Below are 18,426 nucleotides of genomic sequence, written 5' to 3' on the forward strand. Positions count from 1 at the left end.
AAGGGTGGGGCGGGGCTGGAGATGCCTAGTGAGTGCTTTGTTGATACGCAGGGCCATTTAAACCCGTTTGACTGTGAAAAAAAATACTTTTAAACAGCGCGTCTAAAATTAACTGCGTGTGTGAAAATAAATTGGACCCGACGCGCCTGACGCGCACGTAATAAATGGACTGCAAAGGGTTAAATGCTTCTGCAACAAATTACTTTCCATTCAACTTCTAAATTCACGTCATGTACATGCAAAATGCTGGACATGTTTGAGGTGAAAGAACCTACTAGTGTATTAGTAGTAGTGTTATTAAATCTCTTACCTATACCAAGGGCACCAGGCACAAGAATTTCCATCTTTCTGGACAACACGGAGAGTGAATGGATACTGATAGCCCATGCTGTCATCACTAGAAGACAAAATCAAGAGAAATATTTGTGTTTTTGTGAACAAAGCAGTGACACATTTTAAAGTAAATATTATTTCATAATAAATATACACAGACACATGATGGGATCACAAAATTTATTTGCACTTATTTTACCCTTGTTTTTCTCCCCAATTAGAATGTGCAATTATGTTCTCTCTCTCTGCAGCAAACCTCATAACAGTTAAAGAGAACTGAAGTTCAGCAGGCGTCCTCCAATCCCAAGCCAAACAGCTCTTTATACTCAGCGTGACTCGTGACTCAGTTTGCACACCACCTGGTTGTGCCTTTACCGGGTGAGCCAGACTGGGATCCCTGCATAATGTCCACTCCCAGCAAACATACTAACCAGTCCTGGGCATGGTTGCTGGCCTCCTGTGGGGGCAGTGGGCTGGCGAGGCGAGAGACCTGAATCCACACTGCATCGTACAGGTCCCTCTTTCTGGTGTGGACAGTACAGGGCACTATTAGTGGCATTCCAAAAAGGCTGGGTCGATTCTTCTGCGATGACAGGAAATATAATTCTGTCCGCATCTGTCAAAAAAAAAGAAGTTTTTATACTGTTTGGGCTAACTGGGACCATAATATGTAAATAACTATAGTATGGTGCAATAAGGCAGCACATTTTCTTTACCATTTTCCTGTGAATTGCAATGATGTATCCTATAAAAGGACTCTCCGGAAGTGCTGTCACATGGCCATTGGAAGTGATCCTCTCTGTTCCACATGGTACCACAGTACTGGGCATTCCGTTCGGAATCAGCTTCGGTTGGGAATGGATTCCATTGCTATTTATGGTAGGTATTCCATTAGCCAATGAGGGGAGTTCTAGGAGGCCAAATGCAGAATTAAATATCATCACAAACGGTGTATACAAAGAATTCCAAATTGATTTAAGCAAAAGAAAACAACTTTCTTTATATCATATACGGATGTAATCTTGGATGCCTCTTTGTGCACACATAGCTAAAGAGAGAAAGAGCAATAGAAATAGCTGACTTGTGCAAAACATCATTTAGTTTCATTGGCCTACATGCTGAGCTATCACGTCACTGTCTGACTCCAGTATGGATTCTCAAAATAAATGCAGATTGCAAATTCCAATATTGTGCTCATGTCAGACAATCCTCACCTGTTTGTACAGGAGAAGAAACAGATGTAGGTGATCCAGGGACAGGAATCTCAAAGGCACACAGGAATCCACTCACAGAGAGGCGCACCTTCTGATTGTCCTGTGGGAAATTCTAACAGCAAATAAAAATACAAAGGAGTAATGAGACGGGCAGGTCTCTGTAGTGTTTGAACATGCTGCTGTGCACTGGGGGCATTCCTCACCTTTATGTTTGAGCCATACACTTCTGCCAGTAGGATCTGTTCAGGTTTCAGACTACACAGTTCACTTAGCTGCTTCTTCAAACCAGTGTACTTCTCATCCATATTCAAACGCAGACCATATCGAATAGGGGTGGAACCATCTAGTTTGATCACTGAAAAAAGTTAAAGGTAATACCAAAATGAAACAACAAGACAGTTTGCTTGAAAATATCTACTTGTAAGTGTAGCATACAAAGTAAAAGAAACTAGTACAATTCTCTGAAAAACATTTCAACTTGGAAATATTAAGACACTGACAAAGACTTCTAGTTGAAAGTTTGTCAAAGAATGTTACGTGTTTCATTAATTGTTGCTGGAGAAACAGTGGTTCATCAATGCAAAGCATCACATAGCTCATTCCCAGTCTATGCTGTTCATTAATAGTTCACAGTTCGGTAAACTAGGTGTGCCTGTTCACCGGTTATTGATATTAACTTGATTGTGTTCCAGCACAGCATGTCCTCCTTTCTGCTACTCACCTGTGATTTCTAAGTGCATATAACTGTCCATTGGTAGGGGCAGAGACAGGAAGTTGAAAGGATCAAATCGTGCACTGATGTGTCCACAGGTTTTGCATTTGACCTGAGATTTGAGCTGCCCATGAAACAAATCCACCACGATCGATCTATTTCTCCTCAAGTGATTCTCCCAGGCCTGAAAGGGGAAAAGGTCAGTAACGGATAAGGCATTTTCCAACACAATGTGAACCCTGCCTTGCAGTGTTCTTCCAGGAGAACACAGATCAACACACAAACCTCAGCTGCCACCTCCCAGTCCGGGCGCCCATCGCTGTCTTTAAGCTCAGCATACGGTTTGTCGTGAACTCGGTTCAGGTCCTCATGAAGACCATCCAGTAAGAACGCCAGGAGTTCTTGAGAGTCCTGCTGCTGGAAACCATTAAATCTTGGCGCGTACTTTGCTATTGTCCACTAAGATACAATAAAAAAAACAAACAGGAAAAACAAAAAACAAGGAATCAGATGAATTACTGTTTTGTTTTATAACACAGAAAAGCAACTGGCCATATACAACGGTCTCTATGTTTATTAGAACAAGAAAATAAATGGAATAGAAATATGATTCCTGCCTACCCTGAGTTTTAGTGGGGCCACATTCTTCTGAGTTCCACTCCAAAGCTCTTGGACTAAATCACCGTAGCATTTAGCCATATGGCCTCTCATTCCTATTGGGTTAGTCCTGTTATTTAAAGAAAAATGTGATCTTTGATCAACATCCGCTTCTCTCCGTCAAAGCACCACAAATGCGCTGCACATAGAATATATACTGTTTGAACTGTAAATGATTCTAAAAATACCTGTTGAGCTCATAGAGGTGCCTCCCTGAGATGAAGTACTGGGTTAGTGGCTGTGTGTTACTGACACACTGGATGCTGGAGTTCATAAAACATGTGTTTCCCAAATTACTTAATCCTGTAGCACCCTTTTCAGTTGGAACTGCAAGAAATTGAAATAAACTTCATAACAGAATGTTTTTTTCATAGCACACATTACAATATTCACTATTTTAATTACATCTTTTAACCATGAATTACAGTACTCAGCAACACTTATCTAAATATGACTGCACTGTCCAATAAAAATCTATCCCGAATACTCTGCTAATATAAGAACATTTGTATTTCTAAGTTACTTTCAAAGATGTATTTTTTATAACAGGTTTATAACAAAAGAAGTTATGCTTCCAAACATTCAAATTTATTTTTTATATTTTACTGATACATCACAGTGGAATATCACTGCAACCCCCCCATATGCACAGAACATACCTTTATCTCAGTGGAATATCACTGCAACCCTTCATATGCACAGAACATACCTTTATCACAGTGGAATATCACTGCAACCCCTCCATATGCACAGAACATACCTTTATCACAGTGGAATATCACTGCAACCCTTCATATGCACAGAACATACCTTTATCACAGTGGAATATCACTGCAACCCTTCATATGCACAGAACATACCTTTATCACAGTGGAATATCACTGCAACCCCTCCATATGCACAGAACATACCTTTATCACAGTGGAATATCACTGCAACCCCTCCATATGCACAGAACATACCTTTATCACAGTGGAATATCACTGCAACCCCTCCATATGCACAGAACATACCTTTATCACAGTGGAATATCACTGCAACCCCTCCATATGCACAGAACATACCTTTATCACAGTGGAATATCACTGCAACCCCTCCATATGCACAGAACATACCTTTATCACAGTGGAATATCACTGCAACCCCTCCATATGCACAGAACATACCTTTATCACAGTGGAATATCACTGCAACCCCTCCATATGCACAGAACATACCTTTATCACAGTGGAATATCACTGCAACCCCTCCATATGCACAGAACATACCTTTATGTCGATCCATTTTGCTACTGTTTGCTATGAAGGACATCTCCTCAGGCCAGCTCATGTCTTTGTTCCGAACTAAGAAAATAAATTACAGCGTTATGTCACACAAATTATCAAGCTTATTCTATTAATTATTATATTGATATGAAGCTTCAAGAAATACCTTCGATTACTAAGTGCTGCTCATCTTGGATTTTCAAATACTCTAAGGTGTGATCTTCATCATCGAGAAGGGTCAGGTAATTCTGCAATAAAATCCAAGTTACAACATGGTAGGGTGATGCACACAGACCACAACGACTCCTTATATTGTAAACCAAGTACTGAAACACAGCAGGACTGCAAAGCTTCAGCTAACCAGAACATGCTTCATTGGGTCTAGTTATGCATGCTTCCACTCAACCATCACTGATAATAGAAATATTACACTGAATTTCCTCTTATTACAGATTCTTCTTATGTTCTTATGTTCTTATTACTTATTTTCCAGAATGCGAAGCATGAATCTTGGAGCCACCAACTGAAAGCACGAATGTTTTTTACCTCGCTGTTGTACAGCCAGAGCCGCATGTCCTCCTCTTTAATCCGAAGTCTCTGGGATAGGTATTCATGGATGTCTTTGATGGTTTGCATTCGACTAAAGCAGCCTGTGTATGCTAACACTCGCTTTAACGGAGCATTGGGAGAAGGTACATTTCCTGTGTTGAGACCAATGAAATTGCTATTTTAAAATGATCTGAAAACATACATTTCACTGCAGGTCAACATTTGTGCATCTACTGTAAAAAGAGCAAACTACATATGCAGAAATACTTTTGACCGCTATCATGGTATTTCACCAGCAGTACAACAGTGGATTGTGGCTGTACAAGCACAGACATTTGGAAAGCTGATCGGTAAAGCCAGTATGTTGTTACCAGTTATATGGTGGCAGGGCCACAGCAGTGGAAAGTAGTGCCCTACTTCCCTTTATGCTGCATCAGCAATTTGTACAGGACTGCAAAGATGTTTCTGTCCTGTGTGTCATGTTTCTAGAGAACATACAAGTCAGACCTCCGTCCAACAATAGCATAAAATGGATTTGCCCAGAAGACAAAACCGATCCCACAGAATGATTCACTGTAGTTAAACACTGTAACTGCATATATAGAGAAAATAAACTATATATATATACAGACGTGCTCAAATGTGTTGGTATCCTTACAGCTCATTGAAATAATGCTTCATTCCTCCTAAAAAAGGGATGAAATTAAAAGCTATATTATCATGTATACTTGCATGCCTTTGGTATGTCATAGAATAAAGCAAAGATGCTGTGAAAAGAGATGAATTATTGCTTATTCTACAAATATATTCTAAAATGGCCTGGACACATTTGTTGGTACCCCTTAGAAAAGATAATAAATAATTGGATTATAGTGATATTTCAAACTAATTAGTTTCTTTAATTAGTATCACACATGTCTCCAATCTTGTAATCAGTCATTCAGCCTATTTAAATGGAGAAAAGTAGTCACTGTGCTGTTTGGTATCATTGTGTGCACCACACTGAACATGGACCAGAGAAAGCAAAGGAGAGAGTTGTCTGAGGAGATCAGAAAGAAAATAATAGACAAGCACGGTAAAGGTAAAGGCTACAAGACCATCTCCAAGCAGCTTGATGTTCCTGTGACAACAGTTGCAAATATTATTAAGAAGTTTAAGGTCCATAGAACTGTAGCCAACCTCCCTGGGCGCGGCCGCAAGAGGAAAATTGACCCCAGATTGAACAGAAGGATAGTGCGACTGGTAGAAAAAGAACCAAGGATAACTGCCAAAGAGATACAAGCTGAACTCCAAGGTGAAGGTACGTCAATTTCTGATCGCACCATCCGTTGCTTTTTGAGCGAAAGTGGGCTCCATGGAAGAAGACCCAGGAGGACTCCACTTTTGAAAGAAAAACATAAAAAAGCCAGACTGGAATTTGCTAAAATGCATATTGACAAGCCACAATCCTTCTGGGAGAATGTCCTTTGGACAGATGAGTCAAAACTAGAGCTTTTTGGCAAGTCACATCAGCTCTATGTTCACAGACGAAAAAATGAAGCTTTCAAAGAAAAGAACACCATACCTACAGTAAAACATGGAGGAGGCTCGGTTATGTTTTGGGGCTGCTTTGCTGCGCCTGGCACAGGGTGCCTTGAATCTGTGCAGGGCACAATGAAATCTCAAGACTATCAAGGCATTCTGGAGCGAAACGTACTGCCCAGTGTCAGAAAGCTCTGTCTCAGTCGCAGGTCATGGGTCCTCCAACAGGATAATGACCCAAAACACACAGCTAAAAGCACCCAAGAATGGATAAGAACAAAACATTGGACTATTCTGAAGTGGCCTTCTATGAGTCCTGATCTGAATCCTATCGAACATCTATGGAAAGAGCTGAAACTTGAAGTCTGGAGAAGGCACCCATCAAACCTGAGACAGCTGGAGCAGTTTGCTCAGGAAGAGTGGGCCAAACTACCTGTTACAGGTGCAGAAGTCTCATTGAGAGCTATAGAAAACGTTTGATTGCAGTGATTGCCTCTAAAGGTTGTGCAACAAAATATTAGGTTAGCGGTCCCATCATTTTTGTCCATGCCATTTTCATTTGTTTTATTATTTACAATATTATGTTGAATAAAAAATCAAAAGCAAAGTCTGATTTCTATTAAATATGGAATAAACAATGGTGGATGCCAATTACTTTTGTCAGTTTCAAGTTATTTCAGAGAAAATTGTGCATTCTTCGTTTTTTGTGGAGTGGTACCAACAAATTTGAGCACGTCTGTATATAATAGTTTATGTTCTCTACTATAAGATAACTTTTCAACAAGTAACTTTTAGTACAATTAAACAGCTTTACCATCTTAATGATTGTAACAGATAACGTAGTATGTCGGAGACTAGTTTGTCAGTCTGCCATGTAGAAGGGACCACAATAGTCTATGTTTTGAAAGGGTTATTAGCCTTGTGCACAAATGGTAGCGGATAGTGATTTTGATTTAAAATGATAATCTGCTATTAGATTATATTAAAACAATAACAGGAAGCCATCAACATAAAAATACAATTGCATTACTGAAACAAAACACATCATTAAAAGAAACAAAAAGCAACCATGTTTGGTAAATCTACAGTGAGAGGATTAGTTGTAAGATAGCAGCAAGAAAGGGCACAGGCAATTGATAAAAAGGATTTGTCAATACATTAGTGCAGGGAATTAATCACGTCTGATTGATTCAAACACACAAATTAAAGCATCCCAGATCATAAATTTCATAAACAAAACTAAATTAAAAATTAAAAATGAACACGAGGCTTCCCAATTAAAAACATATAAAGCCATGAACCAAAACAGCAAATCAGTCCCTCTACTGAGTGTAGAACACCAGGGTACAGCTAAGGATGTGCATGGAAGGGGCCAGGTTGAAATGCTTGTATTGTAATTATTATTACAGTATATTAAATGTATTGCATTATTTTGTAAATGGTAATTACAAATGGGATCAAAATAAATACAAGTTCTTTATAGTCTCACCTAAATAGAGAAACCGTTAACAAGCAACCCGCTTAAATAAAACACATTGTTCTGTGAGTATACATTTCTCAGGTTCTGTGCATTAGCACTTTTAAACTAGAATGCAAAACATACCTTTAATATTAAAGGTGAACAGCTTGCAATGACCAGGCTGCATAACAGGCAGATTTCAACACTTCCACCTGCTCTATAATGTATTGGAATTGAACACAATGACGTAGCCTGATGAAGTTATGTGCAGACTGACAGCGCCCAGCCTGAGCTGCCTGCTTCTTGCTGCACTCTTACATTACCTCTGGGGACATGCTGAGGAAACATTCTCAGGCTCATCATACCCATATTGACCCAGATGTTGGACTGCTGTGTCCGCGTGGCAGGTTGCTGTCGCAGGAAGAGCAGGTAGCGAGGGAACAGTTCCAGCTCTGCCTGCTCACTTCTGCTGTGTTTAATGACCTAAAGAATGTTTCAGAAGAGGAAGAAATACACATAAAGTGTTAATATGCGCCCTTCATCTGGGACATGGAATGTACAGAATAGCTATAATTAACTCTTTAAACAGAGCAGAAAAAAACAGTCCCTGGAATTAGAAAAACAAATATCATGCAAAACAGAACAGCACTTAACCAATGCTAGTCATGGGTCTGCTCCTATACAATACTTATTAGATACTGAAAGTATTTAATAAGTTAAACACGGCCACCAGCTCAAGGGTGTGTGGGTATTGTGGGATATTTGTTACAGTAGTACTTACCGGCCGAGGTAAACTAAGGTTGGCTCCATACCAATGGCAGAGTGCTCTCCATACAGACTCAGGTACTGTCTCATAGTCTCTACCTTGAGTCAACTGCAGAGAACGCTTTAATCGCCCCCCTTCCATAGTTAAAGTAGGAGCCTGAAGAGAAAGATATGTGTGTGTTTCAAATTACCATTCTCATGAACCCAAGCTCAGCATAGAGAAACAACTTTGCCCAAAACATTCAGGATATTTCTGGTATGCGATCTCTAATGTTTTTACAGTAGCACTGTGTATGGAACACTACGTACTGTGTGAAGCCGATTTCAGAAACATGCTTTGAGAATCAGAGCATGACTTTTGAAGCCACAACAGCTTTGATCCCCGTTGTTGCTGAAGCCACTTCTATCTAAGCCTGTGTTAAACCCCACCTTGGCAGCCTCTTGGGTGACTAGCGGTTGGTTATCGATGGCTCCTGGTTTCTGGGGAGAAAGCTGTGACAACACATTCCCGTTGGCACCCAGAAAGCACTGGTTGTTGTTGTCTGATGAATTGGGCTGCCTAGCAAAGCAAACATCTCCAGCTGCACTGGACAGAATTAAACCTGAAGAAAAAAAAAAAGGGTTAGTTTCTGCTGTAATAAAGGTTTGACAAGGTTACCCGTCCCGTAACAATCAGAACAGGATGTTGTAGGTTTATTCATGATGAAAGAAAAGTTTCGGGTAGCACTCTAAAATGTAGTCAAGAAAGTTAAAAAACACAAGGGTTTCCAAATAATCAGTCAGGTACATCCAATAACTTGGCTACAAATTATAATAAATTACTGGACACTATATGCACATATATCTATTATGGTCATCAGTTTTAAATGTTACTGTGTCATAGATGTGAAAGTTTGACCTTGAGCAAGGAAGTTCAGTATTTTATTGTACTGACTTATTTTTGTAACACGTGCATTAAGAGTCGAGTACTGTATTGACAAACAGTCAGAAAGGGATTCCTGGTACAAGGGGCTGCCTGATTTGATTTCCATTACACGAGAGTAGGTGTTAAAACTTCATGCTGATTTGAACTCGGCTCTCGCCAAGATAAGCACCAACTAAGACGTAGCTTTACAGTAAACTAATGTGATCCATATGTGTCTCCCTCCATTTACGTTTCCTTCCATATGATGATGTAGATATCCTTCTGTCTGGTGTTAATGGCTGAAGTGTAATGCTGGCTCCAGGGATCAGCTTATTTTGCCTCCCTGGCGCATCAGCACACACAACGGCTGCGATGCTGGCTCCGGGGATCAACCAAAGTGCGGCCTCCCCAGCGCATCAGCATGACAACCGTCTGGATTGAGCTAAGTAGGGTACATCTCTGGGGTTTTCAAGTGGGCACCTTCCATCCTCAGTGTTTCGTCGACTAGCCCACGACACCTCAAGAGGGCTCGACGGTGATTCTGGCGTCCCAGCACCCCCCTCTGTCCCCAGCCAGAATCTTTCCGTCTCAACCACAGCCAGTTGCTGCTCCTCTCTGCTGCTTCAGATAAGTTCTTCACTGTGCGACGCAACTCTTGGCCACTGAATCCGACGTCTCTGAGAAACCGGGTTGTAGAGTGTGCCACAAATCCTCGACAACCCACTTCCACTGGGTAAACCCGAACTCTCCATCCTCGCTGTTCCGCTTCAGTGGCTAGTTGAGCATACCGCAGTTTCTTCCTCTCATACGCCTCATCTACAGCATCCTCCCATGGCACTGTTAACTCTACCAGGTGAACAAGGCGTGCTGATCCAGACCACAAGACAATATCTGGTCGAAGGTTAGTGGTGGCAATCTCAGGTGGAAAAATAAGCCGTTGACCAACATCTGCCAGCATATTCCAGTCTCTAGCAGCTTCCAGTTGTCCTGGGCGAGGATTGGTTTTAACACCTTTTCTTGGTGGTTGCTCTCCTGGGCGGAGGAATGTTGTCTTTTGTGTGTAATGTTTTGATGGAACAGGTGGCAACTTATTGGTCATGTTACGCTTGTCTTCCAATGCTAAGGCCAAACATCGCAGCACCTGGTCATGGCGCCAAGTAAACCGTCCTTGGCTAAGAGCCACCTTACATCCTGTCAAAATGTGCCTTAATGTTGCAGGTGATGAACACAAAGGACATGAGGGATCCTCTCCTATCCAGAGGTTTAGGTTCTGTGGTGATGGGAGAACATCATATGTTGACCTGATGAGGAAACTGATCCTGCTCTGTTCCATTGACCATAGGTCTTGCCAGCCAATCTTGCGTTGTTCCACACTCTCCCATCTCATCCATTCTCCCTGTTTGGCCTGGGAAATGGCCTTTATACACCTCATCCTCTCCTCCTGCTTTTGCACCTCGTTGACTACCAGCTTCCTCCTTTGAGCTGGGGCCGCCTTGTGCCATGTAGGAGGAGTTGAACTGAAACCAAGACCCCCTCTTCCATGCTGAACTTGCCCCATGATATCACCAATTCGAAGGGCAGCCTTTGCATCTTCCACAGCTTTCTTTGCCGCCCACTTTCTTCCAGTTTTCAACACAGGTGCTGCCTCCCTTACGCATTTATCGCGTGACTCTACTAATGTCATTTCCAGTCTGACCTTGGCGCACTTAAACTCCTCGGTTAGAGCAGAGACTGGTAGCTGCAGTATTCCTTTACCATAAAGTCCCACTCTGCTGAGGCAGCGTGGAACTCCCAACCATTTCCTGATGTATGAACTGATTAAAGCTTCCAGCTTCTCTACTGTTGTCAAAGAAACCTCGTACACAGTCAGTGGCCACAGCAACCTCGGCAGTAGACCAAACTGAAAGCACCAGAGTTTTAGTTTACCTGGTAGAGCGCAGCTGTCTATGCTCTTCAACCCTTCCACTACTTGTTATCTAACTTCTCCCACACGAACTGTGTCCTTTAGATCCCCGTCATACCATCTCCCAAAACTCTTCACTGGCTTCTCAGACACTGTTGGTATTGCCTCACCATTAATGAAGAATGTTTTATCTACTACTTTGCCTTTAATTATAGAGATGCTCCTTGATTTAGTGGGCTTGAATTGCATTCGTGCCCATTCAATGTTATTGGTTAATTTGCCCAATAATCGATTAGTGCAGGCTACTGTTGTAGTCATGGTTGTCATGTCATCCATGTATGCTCGAATTGGTGGTAGTCGCATTCCAGAAGCCAAGCGCTCTCCTCCTACTACCCATTTTGATGCCCTAATGATTACTTCCATTGCCATGGTAAAAGCCAGTGGAGAAATGGTGCATCCTGCCATTATTCCAACCTCTAGGCATTGCCATGTAGTGCTGAATTCTGAAGTTGAAAAACTGAATTGCAAATCTCCAAAATAGGCTTTCACTAAATTTGTTATTGTCATCGGTACACTGAAAAAATCAAATGCTGCCCAAAGTAGTTCATGTGGCACTGAACCATATGCATTAGCCAAATCCAGGAATGTCACATGGAGCTCCTTCCTCTTCTTTTTAGCTGATTGAATTTGTTGCCAGATCACATTGATGTGTTCTAAGCAACCTGGGAAACCTGAAATGCCCGCTTTTTGTATTGAAGTGTCAATGAAGCAGTTCTTTAATAGGTAAGCTGACAATCTCTGAGCAATAATGCTGAAGAAAATCTTGCCTTCTACGTTTAATAGGGAAATGGGACGAAACTGACTGATGCTTGTAGAATCTTTTTCTTTAGGTATAAAGACTCCACCTGCTCGGCGCCATGCTCTTGGTACAACCTGTTTTTCCCATGCCACTTTCATCAATTTCCACAGAATTCGTAGAACTCCTGAAGCACTCTTGTACACTCTGTACGGAACTCCATTAGGCCCTGGAGATGATGAAGCCCTTGCTTTTTTCACAGCTTGCTCTATTTCTCTCCACTTAGGTGCACAGTCCTCCATTTGGTATTCTGGTGGATTGATAGGTGGGATGTCTGACGGAACTGACATAGGCTCCTGCCTTTTTGAATCTGTATGTGTTTCCTCCAAATATCTCTCCAGCTCAACCTTAGATGCTTTTAGTGTGCCATTCTTCTCACTGGTGAATAACTTCTTTACAAATTTGAATGGGTCTTTATAAAAGTTCGCTCTCGCACGCTCCTTCTTTTTGTAGCGTTTCCGTAGGCGCTCAGCTCTGCGCAATGTTGCAAGCTTATCTTTTATGACCCTTTGTAAGAGATTGAGTCCCTCCTTCTGACTTTGTTCTGCTCTTCTCCATTGGTTCCTCAGCTGTCTCCTTTCTCTAACTAAGCGTTTAATCTCCTGCTGCCGTCTAGACTTTCCAGGAATAGTTTGTACTTTTTCCTTCCTTTTTTCAACTCCAAACCTCTCACTTCCATATGCGTAGATGATGTCCCCAAATTTATCCAGCTTCTTTTCAACTGTTCCACTTAATCTTTCCAATGCAACGCAGAGATCTGTGTTTACTGTGTCCCATGCAGTTTTCTCACAAGCTCTTGGCCATTTAACTCCAGGCTTGTGCCCGTTGAGGTTCTTTTCTCTCTTATGCTGGTTTGTCTGACCGGGTTCACAAGGATCATTAGGTTCATCACTAACTGTGTCCATGCAAGTCCTCCTCACATCTATGACAGGGGTGCTGATATCCTGCGAACTGTGGTTTGCTTCCTGTCGCTGGATTTCATTCGACTGACTTGACTGACTTCGTAAGAAGTACTGATCAATGCGAGGCCCTTGTCCCTTCTCCCTCAAGCATTTCATTCTCCCTTGATGAATCTTCAAACCCCTGACCGTTGTCGCCTTGCTCCAGCCGCAGACACAAACCTGGAGTTCCATGTCTTTGTTAACTGCAGATCTTGAACTAGTCTTTTGTGAAGTACTCTCCATACTCATATCCGTTTCCGTTCCTAAGTCGTTAACCGTGTTGTCCAACGTTGAGTCATCTTCCGCCCCCGCTCTCGCAGACTCTAGGGGTATTTTTCTCTTTAATTTCTTAGAAGCCTTGGGCGGGTGTCTCCAGCATCCTGTAAACACAGAGCTGGATACTGCCGACAAGGGTAGCTAACCCTTACCAGCCCCAATGGGGTCTCTTTCCTCCTGTCAGCTGTCTCTCCAGGCTGTCACAAGGTCTTTCCCTTGTTGCCAGCTGCACTATTCACAGCAGTCACTGGACGTATCCAGATCTTCATGATTTCCATTACACGAGAGTAGGTGTTAAAACTTCATGCTGATTTGAACTCGGCTCTCGCCAAGATAAGCACCAACTAAGACGTAGCTTTACAGTAAACTAATGTGATCCATATGTGTCTCCCTCCATTTACGTTTCCTTCCATATGATGATGTAGATATCCTTCTGTCTGGTGTTAATGGCTGAAGTGTAATGCTGGCTCCAGGGATCAGCTTATTTTGCCTCCCTGGCGCATCAGCACACACAACGGCTGCGATGCTGGCTCCGGGGATCAACCAAAGTGCGGCCTCCCCAGCGCATCAGCATGACAACCGTCTGGATTGAGCTAAGTAGGGTACATCTCTGGGGTTTTCAAGTGGGCACCTTCCATCCTCAGTGTTTCGTCGACTAGCCCACGACACCTCAAGAGGGCTCGACGGTGATTCTGGCGTCCCAGCATCACCCCCTCCGTCCCCCACTCAACTCAGCCCAGCTTACTTACCTGTCCCCAGCCAGAATCTTTCCGTCTCAACCACAGCCAGTTGCTGCTCCTCTCTGCTGCTTCACTGCACTTGTCACTTCTGTTTTTTTTCTTCTTATGTACACCCAAACTGTGTTCGCAATCACACTGTGCTGTACACACTATGGGCACGAGAAACAAAATCCGACAACCAAGATACATGCAGGCTTTCTTCTGAGCAACGTGAAGAACTGAAACTGAAAGATTAGACCCGCAACAACAGAAATATGAGGAATTCTTTTAAATAATTCAAACTTCATACTGGCATTCTTTTTAACTCCTGTTTGAAACTTGTATTTGGTTATTAGCCACTATTATATTATAAAATAAAAAACACGTCCATTTCACTTTGCATTTGAAACAGTTTCTTGTGTTTGGTGTATGCGCTGTTGTCGAGATGCTTCTCTTGATATTCAGAGCTGTGCAGATCTGACTACAACATGAGACCCTCAGAGAGACTTACTGATATTCAGAGCTGTGCAGATCTGACTACAACACGAGACCCTCAGAGACTTACTGATATTCAGAGCTGTGCAGATCTGACTACAACATGAGACCCTCGGAGAGACTTACTGCTGCCTGTCGTCTCTGAGGCCTCTGATGCTGTGGAAATGTTGTCAGAAAACTTTTCTTCCGAGGAACTGTAGGAATGTATTATTCCTGCCTTGTCCTCCCCTTGCTCCACTGCGGTTGCTGTAAGTGGGCTCTTTCCTCCACCGTGGATACAGGGCTGCTCAACCACGATTGGCTTATTGTCCTAAAGAAAATAAAGCTGAATTGTACTGATACTGACACCATAAAATAAAGACACCACTATGAGAATTTCCGAGCACTGTCTCTCAAATGTGAAAACGCATGCAGTGATTTCATATTGCACTACATGAAAAGGGATTGAATGGCTGAATGGCACATTTGATTTGATCCACCCTTCACAGAACCCTCCTACTCCAACAATTAGTTGTTTGGTCATTCCTTGCAGTTCTGTAGCAAGTCTTCCAGTTCACTCCCAAATCAGCAAATATTTACTTTCAGAACCCAGCATTGTTTCTTTTCATTGGCTTGGTGACTGGCCAATTCCTGCTCCCTACAGCTCAACGGGCACTTCATTTAACTGACAAAGTTTAACTGCGACTGTGTGACGCTGTACTTCAGATTTCTGTGAAAACTGACAAGGAGATCAGAAGCTGCTGTAACCTGTGCATAGGGTCAGAATATCAGCATCATAGCAGATCCTGAGATTCATGGAGTAACCAGGCCATTCATTTTTCTTTCAATTTATACCCCAGGTAAATGAGCGTCCTTCCCACTTACATATTTGACATATTCCTTCCACTGTTGCCACCACTGCATTGAAATGAGGAACCAGTTTTGTGCAGGCTGCAGGCCATGTCTGCTTTCTCTCTCTAGCCATCCCCTACACAACAGTGGAAATAACCAAGGAATTTCATTAGTGACAAGGCTAGCTTTACATCACACGTCTTTTATCATTTCTGAACTTGCAATCTATGGGTTCGACTTAAATCATATACTTATAACAGGGTTAGAAACTCACACTGCACCCAGTCCTAGGTGTTGGAATGACCAGCTATGAAATACTGTACATTGATCAGGATATAGGAGCCAAAGCATCCAGACCGCCACCTGTTTCTCCCCTATAGCTGCATGATAAACTCCTATCAGGAAACCTACAGACTCAGGGGAGACTTATTCATGTGGTGAGAAGTGTGATCAGTTCAGAGCAGATTTACCAGGGATCTGACTGCTGAAATTCCTAGCCTCTATCTGGTCATTTCAATTATATATCTAAACAAATGGAGTTCTGAAACCCATTAACTGGGTGCAGGCCTAGCGTGGGTTTTGTTTGGAAAGTATAACACTGCTTTCCTTTACTACAGGAATAATCCGCATAAATTGAAGGTCTACTAATCTACTGTAGTACATATGCTGAATAATGAATTAGGCATTGCAACATCTCTTTGGCAAGAAGGCAATAGGGTAGATATAGTTAGTACCTAATAATCTGACCCTCCTCTTCTGGAGTAGCAGGTCTCAGACCCAGAACTATGTGGCACACCTGCAAAATAAAAAATAAAACAACAAACGCACACACTAAGAAGCAGCCACGCACTCTGTTAAGGACCCTGCCCGTTAAACGAGCTGGAATTAAAAACGTGCCGACCTTTCTGTTTCACAGTACCTGAAATAGGAGGTTGAGAAACTCATTGGCAAGCGCACTCTTTACACTCCATATCTGATAGTCTTCAAGGGTCAAATGTCCCATCTGTAGAAACATTATATAAATACATAAATAACAAAACCAAAACAACCCACCCACAAAGTAAATGAAGGAGTTGTTATTTGGGAGTTCATACAGTAAGAGTGAAAACTACCTGTGCCAGGGTAGTCAGCATGGCACAGTGTAATGATGTAGTGGGAAAAACATCACTGCAATATTACTTGGTACAGCAGGTGGAGGAACCAAATGACGCATCCATCACTACACCCCCCCACCCCCCCCACCCAACCAAATAGCAGAATGTCAAAGTGTCACAATGACTTTATAACCGCGCTTGATTTGAAATTGCTTACCTTAGTGGTATCATGCAATTTCAAGATGTCTTCAACAATTTCTGATACATCGGTGTGCAATTCCTTAAAATGGCAAAAAATATATATAAAATAAATAAATAATAATAACAACAACATAATTTTGCTTTATTCAGATGTGCCTATGTATAATATGCTAAGATCTACCATCACCTATACAATATGCTAAGATTTACCATCACCTGTACAATATGCTAAGATTTACTGTCACTACCATCACCTATATAGTATGCTAAAATCTACCAAAATCTGTATAATATGGTAAGATTTACTGTCACCTATACAATATGGTAAGATTCACTGTCACCTATACAATATGCTAAGGCGTCGCCAATATTCCTAAAACACAGTGACAGTAACCTCATAGCGAACATGTGCTGAGAAATGACTTACAGAGATCGTGTCTGTGCGGTTGTCCTTCCAGACCTCTAAAAGCGCAGCAACCATTTCCTCGAGTTCACTTGGGGACAGAGTCCCATCTCGGTCAATATCAAACACCTTAAAACAAACTGCATGGGAGATGAATACAGTATCCAGCATGACCAGCCAGACTCCATTACGAATAGAATCCAGCATGACCAGCCAGCCTCCATTACAAAGAGACTCCAGCATGACCAGCCAGACTCCATTACGAATAGAATCCAGCATGACCAGCCAGCCTCCATTACAAAGAGACTCCAGCATGACCAGCCAGACTCCATTACGAACTCCAGTTCAGAATCAGAACTGAAGTAGATTGTGTATATGAGCACACATGCTCCAGCTATACTGATCTGTAACAGACTTCTTCACAGTGAAAGGACAGATTCCTCAAGTAACAGTAAAAGGAATAAAAAGCACAAGCTGCACAATGATGTATTTTCTAATGCACTGATTACATACAACAGCTGCATCTAATAATAATACAAAATGTAATTAAAAAAGCATCAATAGGTAAGTTGCCTAAAACTGATTAGGTATAATGCTGAATTCAAGTTTTACCTGGATAAATTAAGATTAATAATAAATAAATACAGTATATGACTGCTAAAGGGACTTTACAGCATTTTACACCATCATTATTATTATTATTATTTATTTCTTAGCAGGGCGACTTACAATTGTTACAAGATATCACATTATACAGATATCACATTATTTTTTTTACATACAATTACCCATTTATACAGTTGGGTTTTTACTGGAGCAATCTAGGTAAAGTACCTTGCTTAAGGGTACAGCAGCAGTGTCCCCCATCGGAGATTGAACCCACAACCCTCTGGTCAAGAGTCCAGCTTTAAATTATTTAAAACATTAAATACTATCAATAAATTGTAAAAAAAAAATAAAGATGTCAAACAAACATACATTTCTGTCTTTCTGCCAAAGGCCCTCTACAGCTTGCCGAGAGCCCACAGGAGATCTCTTTGAAGTCGATATGATTGTCGCGGTTCTCATCAAACGCATTAAATAGACCTGGAACAGAGAGCAACCAGTCAACGCCTTTGGAAATTTGCTTTTTTTCATCAGATACAGTAAATCACTTTAATAGCCACTTCAGAAAAAAGGAAAACGATTTGATATAACTGGTCAAGAGTTCTGACACCCTTCTCCCTGGCCCAGCCCTGCAGGTAAATGTAAAACAGCACAGCTGAAACAAGCACAAAGCTTTGTGCAGTGCACTGTATGTTTTTAATGACAGCTGTGTCCAGCAGTTC

At 41.8% G+C, this 18,426-nt stretch overlaps 1 protein-coding gene across 3 annotated transcripts in view; it reads right to left on the reverse strand.

Annotated features, from left to right (window-relative positions):
• The window catches only part of LOC117429283 (ubiquitin carboxyl-terminal hydrolase 32), a 36,884-nt gene that overhangs the window by 7,540 nt on the left and 10,918 nt on the right, over positions 1-18,426 (reverse strand). Inside the window, exons 7-28 of one of the 3 annotated variants that reach the window (XM_059000927.1) lie at positions 18,077-18,184; positions 17,123-17,238; positions 16,712-16,774; positions 16,320-16,403; positions 16,135-16,196; positions 15,434-15,536; positions 14,696-14,879; positions 8,905-9,077; positions 8,492-8,632; positions 8,034-8,193; positions 4,728-4,882; positions 4,348-4,429; positions 4,185-4,259; positions 3,105-3,243; positions 2,881-2,986; positions 2,545-2,718; positions 2,269-2,443; positions 1,751-1,902; positions 1,548-1,647; positions 1,050-1,243; positions 765-949; positions 311-397 (exon numbers count right to left, since the gene is read on the reverse strand). In XM_059000927.1, coding sequence (XP_058856910.1) covers positions 311-397; positions 765-949; positions 1,050-1,243; positions 1,548-1,647; positions 1,751-1,902; positions 2,269-2,443; positions 2,545-2,718; positions 2,881-2,986; positions 3,105-3,243; positions 4,185-4,259; positions 4,348-4,429; positions 4,728-4,882; positions 8,034-8,193; positions 8,492-8,632; positions 8,905-9,077; positions 14,696-14,879; positions 15,434-15,536; positions 16,135-16,196; positions 16,320-16,403; positions 16,712-16,774; positions 17,123-17,238; positions 18,077-18,184 — 2,818 coding nt within the window. Of the gene's footprint in view, positions 1-310; positions 398-764; positions 950-1,049; positions 1,244-1,547; positions 1,660-1,750; positions 1,903-2,268; positions 2,444-2,544; positions 2,719-2,880; positions 2,987-3,104; positions 3,244-4,184; positions 4,260-4,347; positions 4,430-4,727; positions 4,883-8,033; positions 8,194-8,491; positions 8,633-8,904; positions 9,078-14,695; positions 14,880-15,433; positions 15,537-16,134; positions 16,197-16,319; positions 16,404-16,711; positions 16,775-17,122; positions 17,239-18,076; positions 18,185-18,426 lie in introns of all 3 variants that reach the window. The other 2 variants (XM_059000926.1, XM_059000928.1) reach the window with 2 other exon arrangements.

The sequence above is a fragment of the Acipenser ruthenus genome, chromosome 26, assembly GCF_902713425.1.
Source record: "Acipenser ruthenus chromosome 26, fAciRut3.2 maternal haplotype, whole genome shotgun sequence".
Lineage (NCBI taxonomy): Eukaryota > Metazoa > Chordata > Actinopteri > Acipenseriformes > Acipenseridae > Acipenser > Acipenser ruthenus.